This window comes from Heterocephalus glaber, unplaced genomic scaffold, assembly GCF_053883595.1.
Source record: "Heterocephalus glaber isolate CG9 unplaced genomic scaffold, H.glaber_assembly_v1.0 deba00000347, whole genome shotgun sequence".
NCBI lineage: Eukaryota > Metazoa > Chordata > Mammalia > Rodentia > Bathyergidae > Heterocephalus > Heterocephalus glaber.
The window spans coordinates 57,893,921-57,904,979 of NW_028258143.1; the positions used below are offsets into that span (position 1 = coordinate 57,893,921).

General features: G+C 37.0%; 1 protein-coding gene across 3 annotated transcripts; it reads right to left on the reverse strand.

Annotated features, from left to right (window-relative positions):
• Positions 1–495: 495 nt before the first annotated feature.
• On the reverse strand, positions 496–10,582 carry Fkbp7 (FKBP prolyl isomerase 7). 3 transcript variants are annotated; one of them, XM_087196681.1, is made up of 5 exons: positions 10,270–10,561; positions 9,163–9,314; positions 5,787–5,899; positions 4,021–4,154; positions 496–810 (listed from the first exon to the last, which is right to left on the reverse strand). In XM_087196681.1, exons 3-5 carry the CDS (start codon positions 5,824–5,826, stop codon positions 649–651), a joined length of 336 nt encoding a protein of 111 aa, XP_087052807.1. In that variant the 5' UTR covers positions 5,827–5,899; positions 9,163–9,314; positions 10,270–10,561; the 3' UTR covers positions 496–648. The 3 variants fall into 3 exon arrangements, with proteins under 3 accessions (XP_087052807.1, XP_004868201.1, XP_004868200.1); XM_004868144.3 differs by lacking the exon at positions 5,787–5,899 and having other exon boundaries at positions 4,021–4,151; positions 10,270–10,582; XM_004868143.3 differs by lacking the exon at positions 5,787–5,899 and having other exon boundaries at positions 10,270–10,580.
• Positions 10,583–11,059: the final 477 nt, after the last annotated feature.

Here is an 11,059-nt window from a genome sequence, read left to right on the forward strand (position 1 = left end):
TTATATTAATTTCTGAAGATGTATAGCCCCAATTCCTGCTACAGGAAGTAAAAAGTCTTTGATCTGATCAAATATCTTTAAACATTTCCCGTTTGAACAAATACCCAAGGACAGAAGCTTGCACCAAAAAAGTATAGACTATGCTGAGATTCCTTGTGGGACAGAGATACACAATATCTTCTTTCATGTGTACCGAAGGCAGATGCTTGAGTCCTAATTTTTATACCCTACTATCCATAATGTTATGAAATGCATAGATGAATGAAATGTTACTTCCTGAGTCTCTACTGAATATTTTTAACATCTAAAATATTAGATCTTTACATTTATACATGCTGTTAAAGTTAGAATTGGGGGATTTGCAGATTTTGTTATATTCTGTTATATCCCGAAGGGAGGTTATTGCCCACTGGGACACAGGCCCACTCCAGAGTGCTCCAGTCAGTATTCACAGAATAAAGCAACAGGAAGTACAATCATATTTTTTCTTGAGAGTTAAATTTGCAAAACAGTCTCACATTTATTATACCAAAATTACATATACTGTGAGGGAACAAAGTATCTTCTCATGGGGGAAAAGTAGGAAACACAAGATGGAGAAAAGTAAATTGTTTCATAAGTAAAGTACAATAAGTAGCTAAAAATATGCTAGAGTTCATCATGTTGGTACACATTATATTCCTTGGGAGAAATGAAGCCATTGCCATCGTGGTCATTCTTCTTAAAAAAATCTTCTAAAACTGCATTCTGATATGACTTGTCACGTGGCTTCTCATCTTTTTCAAATTCTCTTTCCAAGTAATGGCTTACCTAGAGGGCCCAAGTGACATTTATTTAATAAAAAGGTATCACAAGTTTCCAGTAAATTTAAAGAATGTTTACAGTAATGCAACTCATATCCAAGACTACTTACATTAAATGATACAAACATTCTGAAAGGCTATTTGAAGTTTTAATTTTATAACCTTTGAAGCAATCTCTACAAACTGTGAGCTAAATAAACCTTTCCTCCTTCAACTTGTGGGTGGCAGGTATTTTGTCCCAGAAATGAGAACGTAAACTAAGATAAATTGAGATGTTATTGTAAATATAAAATACACAAAAGATTTTGAAGACAATAATGAAAAGTATATCTCATTGATGATTTTTATATAGATTTCATGTTGAAACAGTATTATTTTAGATATTTTGAGTTAAGATAAGTTAAAATTTCACTTGTATCTTTTTACTTTTAATTAATTATTCGTGGTATTGGGGACTGAGTAGCTAGGACTAAAGGCTTGAGCAAGTACACCTGACTTTCTTTTTACTTTTTATTTCTTAGTTTTGCAGTTACTGGGGATTGAATCCAAGGCCTTTCACAAGCTAGACAAGCACTCTATCACTGAGCAACATCCCAGTATTTTTAATTGTATTTTGAGGCTGGGTCTAACTAAGTTGCACAGGCTGGCCTCGATTTTGCCATCTTCCTATGTCAGCTTCCCTTGTAGCTGGTATCATAAGTGTGGGCCACTACATCTGGCTTTTTAGGTTTTAAAATGTGGCTACTAAAAGATTTAAAATTGTGTATGTGGCTCAATTACATTTCTACTGTAAAGTGCTAATTTATATAATAACTAAAAAAGGAAGGCATAATGATTGAGATAATATTCTCCAAGGCTGGGGTATTTTAGAGTCAAGACCATTTTTGAAAGCTAGACTTACATCCTTAGGTGTTTTAGTAATACATACCCTCAACTGAACTCTTTGCTAATAGACGTAACTTCAGGACAACTGATCAACCTTAATATAGGATATATCAGCTGTTCTCAAATGTAATTTTGGTTCTTTATGTTTGTATTTTTTCCCCAATTCAAACTTAGCAGTCCAATGTAAGTATACAAGGTTTAATTAGCCTCAAATATTCTCCAGTTTCTTAATAAGTAAATTTATTTTGGGGGGGGGGGCTTACTGGGGGTTGGATCCAGAGCCGCTGCACTGAGCTACATCCCCAGCCCTTTTTATGTTTTTTGTTTTTGTTTCTAAATTTTGAGACAGGGTCTTGCTAAGTCATGTAGGGTAGGCTTGAACTTGTAATCATCCTGCTTCAGCTTTCTAGGATTATAGGTGTTTAACACCATTCCTGGCTGTAAATTTAGCCTTAAACGTGAGCTAATGCTCAAAATCCTTTTCTTTTCTAGTACACTGTAATACATGGGTAAAGAAAGGTAATGGGTAAGAACATACATTAATTTTGCTAGCAATGAGTTGCACACTATTTCTACTTTTTAATTTAATAAAATATGGTATCTGGGGCCAGGAATTTAGCTCAGTGTTTCTGCTACCTGCCTTGAAAGCGCAAGGACCCGAGTTTGATCCCCAGTACCAAAAAAAAAAAAATGGTATCTGCCCTCAACTCTGTTTATATGAAAGAAATAACCTACTAAATCTTCCTAATGATTAAAGAAAGAAATTTCTGTCAGTTCATGTTTCAAGTCTAGGCTTTCTATGTACTGGATGTGTGGTCTTAGGCAAATAATTTAACCTTTGTGTGGTCTTGGACAATTTAAATCGAACCTCATTTATGTCATCTGTAAAGAGGGAAATAGCTGTATAGTTGGATTGATGTGAGGGTTAGCTATTGTTATTTAGGCTTATGAATATCACTCTTACCCACCTGGTGATAATGCAGCTGATAGCCAAGAGACCCCTGGAAAAAAACTGTAGCTAAGTAGTTCACTAGTTTGCTTTTTTTTTTTTCTACTTTTGCTTTCTACAAAAGAACTAAAGATCTCTGAATGTCTGGGAGAATTCATATTGTAGAATGTGCCTGTTTGTGTGCCTGTGATAATGAATGGACTATGTGTACTGGTTGAGCTCTTGGTGTTATGTGAATCCACCTGCAGATGCTATTCATGCTAAGAGGGTGTTAAGCAGCCAACAGAGAAGTGCACATTTGGAACAGTTCCCCTCTCACTGCCCTTCTTCTCAAGGCATAGGGCGGATTTCCTTCCTGCTCTTCCAGTGCTGACCAACAAGGGTCTCAGGGGAAAGGCTGTACTAAGTCCTGAGGAGGAAGTATATTTGGGCGGGAAGAGGATTGGAGAGGGAGAGAAAAAAAATAAAAAGGACTTACTCTTAACACTTGAAGTCAGAGACCCAGCTGCCAGCCAGTATGCCGTGCATACTTAGATGTTAGTCTTATGCATCTTGAACTGTCTCCAAACAAGAAGAAGGGAGACAACTGGGCCACTCATTTTAAGCAAGAACACAGACTGTGGAACTAAGTAAGGCACTAGATTTCAATAAAACAAGCATTAGCTCTGAACATTCATGATGGAAATTCCCTCAAGGAGGCAGGGTGTGCCCAAGGTTAGGAACACAATACTGGAGCCAGAGTGCCCAGGTTACAATTCTGGTTTTGCCACTTATAGCTATGTGAATTTGCTGGTTACTCAATCTGTCTGAGCATCATTTTCCCCATCTATAAGGTGAAGATGATAATACCACTTACCCAATAAATTATCATGAAGATTAGATAAGTTCATATACTTATTTGTTAATTATAGGGCCTGGTACTGAGAAAGTGTGAAAATGTGTTATTTATTTTTTACTATTACATGATCTATATGAAGATCAATTCATATGTAAGGCCAAGATACAGAAGCTAGGTAGCTGAACTCTGGGCTTCTGTTTGCTGCCTTTCTAGCCTACCCAATTCAAATTCTTGCTAGATCTTCTCATAATCTCACCTAATTCCCACAGCCCTCTGAGGTGGGAATTATTTGTCCTGTTAAAAATTCTTACAGTGCTGCTAAAAAAGAGATCTACTCCTAAAGGTTAGAAACTAGAGAGCCTTGTAAAGATGAGTAATTTGGGATTTTAATGACCATTCTTGAAGGAAGAAAGGCAGTTGAGTTGGATGAGTCTCAAGTGATCGGAGCCCATGCTAACTAGGATTAAGAATAATAGTTGCAACACAGATGCATTTAAATCATAATGAAAACATTAGATGGTACAAATTAAATTTGTTTGCATTACCTCAGTTTTAGAAAGTCGCCTGTCATTGTCTGCATCTATCTGTTTAAATGTTTCAACACTCCGCGGTCCTTTGGTCACAGCATAAAGTTCAATCTCAAAAATCAATGTTGCATCAGGTGGAATCTTGGCTTCTGCTAAAGGTATACATTTTAAAGTTTAATTTATATGAATATACATTTCAAATATTTATTCATGAACAATCATAATAGTATTGTTATTTTACATTTATAATAACTGATTTCTATATACGTTTAGAAAAAATTTTTTGTCTTAAAAGTTTTTGTTTTATTTTTCTCTTATTATAAAAACCCTTTAGGATTATTTTTTTCCATATTTTTTTAACCAATTAGTTCAAAAGACCTACAGGATCATTATTTCATGATTAAATTAAAAGAAATACAAATCATATAATTTTTATTAATATACCTCATCATCATAAGGAGAAGTGATACAGAGAAATGAGCAGAAAAAATTCAAAGTATAGATGATAATCTCCTAGAAAATGATTTTTTGTAGTTATTCGGAAGCATAAATATAAGTATCAATATATCTGGTTTTCAAATTCTTCATAGACATTAAAAAATAAGTGCAATGACAGAAAAAAAGCAGAAACAATTTTACCAAGACATTTCAAATCACAATAAAAATTTAAGCATTAAATATTCAAGTTATTCAAAATTTAATAATTTAATCTCTTTAATAAAATTAACCTGTTAGTTGATATTACAGATTTTAGTTAGCTATGGTCTACTTCACAGATAAAACTTTCATAAGAATAACCTGTAAAAATAACTTCCCAAGGGGTAGTGGGTAGCTTGTAGCACGAGTATATCCCCAGTGAATCACGTAGTGCCTTATATATTATGGGCACTCAAATGGATGAATGAATCACACAAATTGTTTATTTTTAAAAAGTGGTTAAGTTTGTCCTTTGAAAGAAGCATCCATTTCTTTTATGAAATAGAGAATTCTTGTTAAAATGTTTATATAGTCCAAAGAGAAAAAGGTTTTGCAAGTTACAGTCAAAGGGGAAGTTGATCAGTAATTTTCAAAGCCAGGACATAGAAAAACTCCCCAAATATCATGTGACTAATGTGAAAGTCCTGGTTTACTGCCCACATATTACCTGACTTGAGAGTAAAAAAGCTAGAAGTTGATCCAATGTCTTTTTACAAAAATAATTTCTATTCTGTCCAATTATAATCACTTTATGACAGAAAAATAGCTTCTCCTGATGATAAAGACATACTCAAAAGCAAGGCCTCCCTTCCCCCTTTGAGTGCTTCCCTCCTTCCTTTCTTTCTTCTTCCTTGTCCTCCTCCATTTCTCCTCCCCCTCCTCTCCTTCTCCTTTTCCTCCTTCTTTTTTTGGCACTAGGGATTGAACCCAGGGTTTCTGTACTCAGCTATATCACCAAACTTTTTTTTTTAAATTTTGAGACAAGTTTCACTAAATCACTAAGTTGTTCAGGATGGGCTTGAACATGTGATGTTCTTGACTCAGCCTGCTAGAGCTTTGGGATTAAAAGCATGCACCATCATCATGCCAGGCTCAAATTCAGATTTCTAAAGAAAAAATATTACAGGTACATACACAGTTCTGAACAATTCTACTGCAAAACACAAAAATATAAACAGCTAGTTCTTTTTCTTGGAAAAATTTATAAAGTTTGAAAAGGAAAAATATTTATATAACATTTGTATACAGATCCTTATATTTACAGAAGCATATCAGAGAAGGAGTTAATGTAAAGAATCTATACATACCACATATATCGTTAGTTAAAGCGCTAAAAGTCACATGCATTTCAAGACATGCAGGGGTGCTCTGTACATGAGGCAAGGATATGTTGCAGAGAAAAACTTTCTTCAAGTATTACCTAAAATAAAGTTACAGGTACAGCTAATGTTAGGTCTTAACTTACTTATTAAAAGCTTATTTAATCAAGAAGTTGCTTGTTAAAACAGTTACATATGGTCTACACTGCAACTTTTCAAACAATCTAATCCAAGCTATTGTAATGCAGGTAAGGCGAGCAGTTAACTACATTTCAATAAATACAACTTTTTTTTTTTTTTGGTACCAGGAATCGAACTTGGGACCTTGTGCCTGCAAGGCAGGTGGCTGAACCACTAAGCTAAATTCCCGGCCCAATAAACATAACTTTTGGGGGCCTCAGTTTCCATATGTATAAAATGAAGGTGCTAGTGCTATTACTAGAGAGAACCATGGTATGGTTTGGATCTAAAATGTCCCCCCAAAGACTCCTGTGTTGAAGATTTGGTCTCAGAAGCAGTAATGTTCAGGGCTGGGGATTTAGCTCAGTGGTTCTGCCAACTGCCTCGAAAGCGCAAGGTCCAGAGTTGGATCTCCGGTACCGGAAAAAAAAAAAAGGAAAAAGGAAGCAGTAATGTTCAGAGATGCAGTAATACTAAGCTGTTTGCCTATATCACTTTGCTTAAAATGGCCTCAATTTATCTTCAAATTTCTTCTTAGGTCTCTCTACAAATAAAACAGGATATACAAAGTAAGACACCCTAGAGCCATTTATTTACTTGTTTATTTACTTACTGTGGTGTTGAGGATGAAGTCCAGGGCTTTGTATATGATAGGCAAGCAATCTATCACTGAGTTATCTATTTTGATGAGACTATTAAATGATTCACAGAAAGTATTGAAAATGAAGCTACCACTGTCTGGAACCATCTCTTCAGGAGTGTTAGGTCTACCTGGGCTTGCATCACTAATCTCTCTCAATTGAATTTGAGGCAGTGACTCTTGCTCTTGCTGGAAAGAACAGGTGAAGGAATCACTGCTCTTACTGACTAAACCAACAGCCTCCAGAAAGTCCTGGCATTTCCACAAAATATTTGGAAGTAATATAATTCATCTTTACGTTTATTGGAGACACCTCAAATTGAATATGAACTAACTTCTTCAAGTCAAACTACTATATTCCTGCAGCCAAATGTCATCATAGAAAATTAACCATGAATTATATACTAAATATTTCAAATAGGTGGAGTTAGCAGGGGCCTAGACACAGTGAGGAGGCAAAGATTCTTTCTGTAGAGCCTTCATATAGCAATAGGGACCTAATTGAGGATGTATGGCAAAACTTGCCTGTTGGGCTGTCCATCCTCCTCCTTAAAAATTTCCTCCTCTATTCTGCAACACTTAATTTTAGTAGATTTAGAAAAATTAACACATGTACATGATTGAATATTCAAATAGTACAAAATATTACAGTGAGAAGAAATCGTCTCATCCTCAGCCCTCAGGCCTCCTTCTCAACGCTTAATGTCCTCAGATAACTTCATGGCCTCCCTGATACAGGCTGTGTAGATACCTGCATATGTGACATTCACCCCTGCTGTGCAATCTCTTTTAGGATAGCGAGTGGTATTTATTTTATGCCCAGTGCCTAGAACAGAGTATGGCACAGATATTCATTGAATATGTATTGCAGGAATATAGTCTATCCCACTTTATTTTAACACATTAGTATGGATAGCTCCACTTCATTCTTTTTACTGGCTAAGGAGTAATATAATTACTAGTAATGTAATTTAAGTAATTTCCTACTGATGGATACTCAGGTAGCTTCTAGTCTTTTGCTAACAAACAACAAAACATCTTGAATGAATGCTCTTTTACAGATACCATTGTGCACATTCCTGGAAATGGAATTGGTCAGAGATGTATGTAGTTTTTCTTTTGATAGATGGTTTTAGAAAGGGGAATGATTCACATTCTCAGCAATAAAGCAAGAGATAGCTAGTTTTCCCGTGTCCCTGACAACTTTCATATTGGTTAATCTGACAGGTGAAAAACGATGTCTTATTCCCATTTTCATTTCCCTTTCCCTTTCTTTAATTACGAATAAAATTGTTCCCATAGATTTAAAGGCTAGCTGTATTTTTTAAAATAGTGTACCCCCCCCCTTTTTTTTTAATAAATGTGGCCCATTTCTAGGGCTAGGTCATTTTTATTATTGGTTAACATGTTCCTTCCGGCTTGTACCACCGGTGGGTCAGAGCCACCTGGCGGTGAGACATACGAATTACAGCCTCATTGTGAACGTGTTAATAAATTTTCATTCCTATGTATTGCAAACATTTTTCCCATTTGTCTGCTTTACTCAGATTTGTGAATCTTCTTGCTCTAGAATTTTTTTTTTTTAGTACCAGGAATGGAACTCGGGTTCTTGCGCTTTGTAGGCAGGCAGCGGAACCACTGAGGTAAATCCCCAGCCCCTAGAATTTTTTTAAAAGCAAGATACTGAAAGAAAAAGTTCATTCCTTCCATGTTTCAAGGCATGTATTGTACAGTGACTGACATTTTATATCTCAGATGGTCCTTTTACAATGTTCTACTACTGTCCCTTTACTCTAAAATCATGTTCCAGTTTCTTGAATTTTATTAATTTTGATTCTTCTTACCAAAGACCTGTGCTCTAAACATTTATGTAATAATATAATGTAGACATATAATTATACTAAAAACAGAAATGTCCAAGGTAGAGCCTATAAAATATACACAATCATTATGAGTGTTGCAGCTGTGTAAAGAACTCTGCTCAGAGACCTATGTTCCAGAGTTGTCTCATTTTCTTCATAAGTAAACAGAAAGGACTGGACTGAACTCGATACACCTAGTTTGTCGGACCCTATGGCTCTGTGATTATTTCCTATATGATTTTTAATTTTTGTTTGCTTTTTATTTTTAATCATTGTAAAATATAACATAAGGTTCACCCCCTTAACTATTTAAGTTTACTCTTTAGTAGCGTAAAGTGCCATCCTATGGCTGTGCAAACAATCTCTGGAACTCATCTTGCAAAACGGAAACTGTACTCTCTGAGTAACACCTGTCTTCTGCCCTTTCCCTCTGGTAATCACCCTTCCACCTACATAGTAGCATAAGTCAGAATTTTTCTCTTTTGTAAGGCTGAATAATAATCTATCATCTGCTTCATTTTGCTTACGAACTCTTCTGTCTTTTGGGTTATTATGAATAATGCTATTATAAACACTGGTGTACAAACAGCTCTGAGACTCTGTTTTCAATTCTCATCTACACACAGAAGTTTATGATTTATTTTTTATATATAACTAAAAAGAGAAATTTTAAACACCTTACCATAACCTTCCTTTCCATATGCAAACGAAGGAGGTATGATCACTTTTCTCTTTTCTCCAGGGCACATATGCATCATAGCAATGTCTAGGCCCTTTATGACTTGTCCAACACCAAGAACAAACCATTTGGGGTGGCCTTCATTTTGTGTCCGGCTATAATAAAAAACGCTCAGATAAGCTGATTTCAAGAAACGAAACTTTAAAACACTGTGGAGTAATTTAAAATTGGAGTCTCTTTTCCCATATCAGCCCTCTTTCTGAACCCCATGTTTAGCTCAAACTACAACTGGCAAAAAAAAAAAGTATGATTTGCCCAAAGCTAGTCATTAGGGGACATCTCATTTTTTTTTAAAAAAATTGTCACTGTTAGAAAAACCATTCAACAAGTTAACTTTTTAAATTGGTCTCCAGCCTCTAACTGGCTGCATGCCTTGTATAAATAACTCATATAACGTCTCTGTATTTGTTTTTTGAAAAATGACGAGGAAGGTTTAGTTCAGAAAAGACATTTTAATGGTAATTTAAAATCACATTTTTCTTATTATATGTCTCGATTTTCTTCTAAATGAGAAAAGCTTACTTTTCCCAGTCCTCTATAGGGGAAGAACAGACAGGAAAGGGAATTCTATCTAGAAGTAATAAACTGTCCATCAAATCAGCTATGCAGCAGGTGGGATGAGAGAGCACGCGGCCAGCAGCAAACACCTGAAAGGCATTTTTGTAGTGGCTGTAGTTGAAAGATGGGCCTCCAGGTTGAGAGCCAGAACTAAATCTAATTATCCGATGTAATAACATCTGTAGAGAGACTCCAACTCTTAGCAAAGGGAAAGCCTGAATATGCTTACAGCAGTCCCTTCAGCTCTAGGGGTCCCAAGGATAGTGGTGGTCATCGAGGGTGTGTGTGGGTGCTGTGGGGTTTTTTTTCCCCCATTGGGCCAACATTTAAAGATACTCAGTGTCCTAGGGAATTTACTTGCCAAGTAATCCCATTTTTCTATGACAAAATGATTGTTGTTAAAAGTAAAACAACCAATTAGGCTTCGCTGGGTGGGTGGAGGCGAGACTTAGTGCGTGACCGGCCTCCGGGGCCGTTCGTAGCATCTCCTACCTGCAGTAGAATTTCGAGCCATCTTTAGCCAAGTAGCCGTCGTAATGGGCATTGAGCAGGTCTCCCTTCTTGCTGGTCTTCGAGCAGTTTTCTGGACGATACACAACTTCTATTTTCACTTCTTCTGTGCTCTCCTCTTTCTTTTGTCCCTGAGCAATAAAACAGCCGCACAGGCAAAAGAAAAGGACTAATCTGTATAAGGAACGCATGGCTCCAGGCGCAGACCCCACTAGATCACTGCGCTCCCCAAGTCATTGAGTCGGTGGCTCCTCGGTGGCCGAATTTCGACGCGTGGCAGCCGTCCTACGTCACAAAGGGCCGGGGCGTGGCTACACGATGCCCCGCCCCACCGGGGGTGAGCTTCTCGGTGGTGTCGCAGCCACCGCTCTGGGGACATCTCTAGTTCTGGGGACTGGGGCTGACTGTCCTCAGTATCTCCGACAGCGCCTCATAGTCGCGCTGCTTTCCTGGCCTAGTCTGCATGTTATAGCCAGTTTCCTCCGGATTTCTAAAATAAAACAGGCAAAAGATCAAATAAACAGCCTGCGGTGGGATATCCTGGGGTCAGAGAATGTGGCTGGCCCTCTTGGGCACAAAAAGGCTTCTTTTAAAGCCCCTAGGGTGTCACCGGACAGGGTCAGAGGAGGTTGCTTAAGCGGAGGTGCAGAACCTCTCACAGGGCAGGTTTGCTGACTTCTTCACAGAGAAAGTATGTTCGGGACTCATCAGTAAAAGGCGTAAAAAAGGATTTATTAGGTAGAATTTTAAAAGTACAACCTCAAAGAAATAG

Excerpts from the sequence above, each read along its gene's own strand:
- Fkbp7 (XM_004868143.3), bottom strand. The coding sequence starts at position 10,478 with ATGCGTTCCTTATACAGATTAGTCCTTTTCTTTTGCCTGTGCGGCTGT. Across the intron at positions 9,315-10,269 it reads GGCTCGAAATTCTACTGCAG|CCGGACACAAAATGAAGGCC; the intron begins GTAGGAGATGCT and ends TTTTTATTATAG. Across the intron at positions 811-4,020 it reads GGCGACTTTCTAAAACTGAG|GTAAGCCATTACTTGGAAAG; the intron begins GTAATGCAAACA and ends TGGGCCCTCTAG.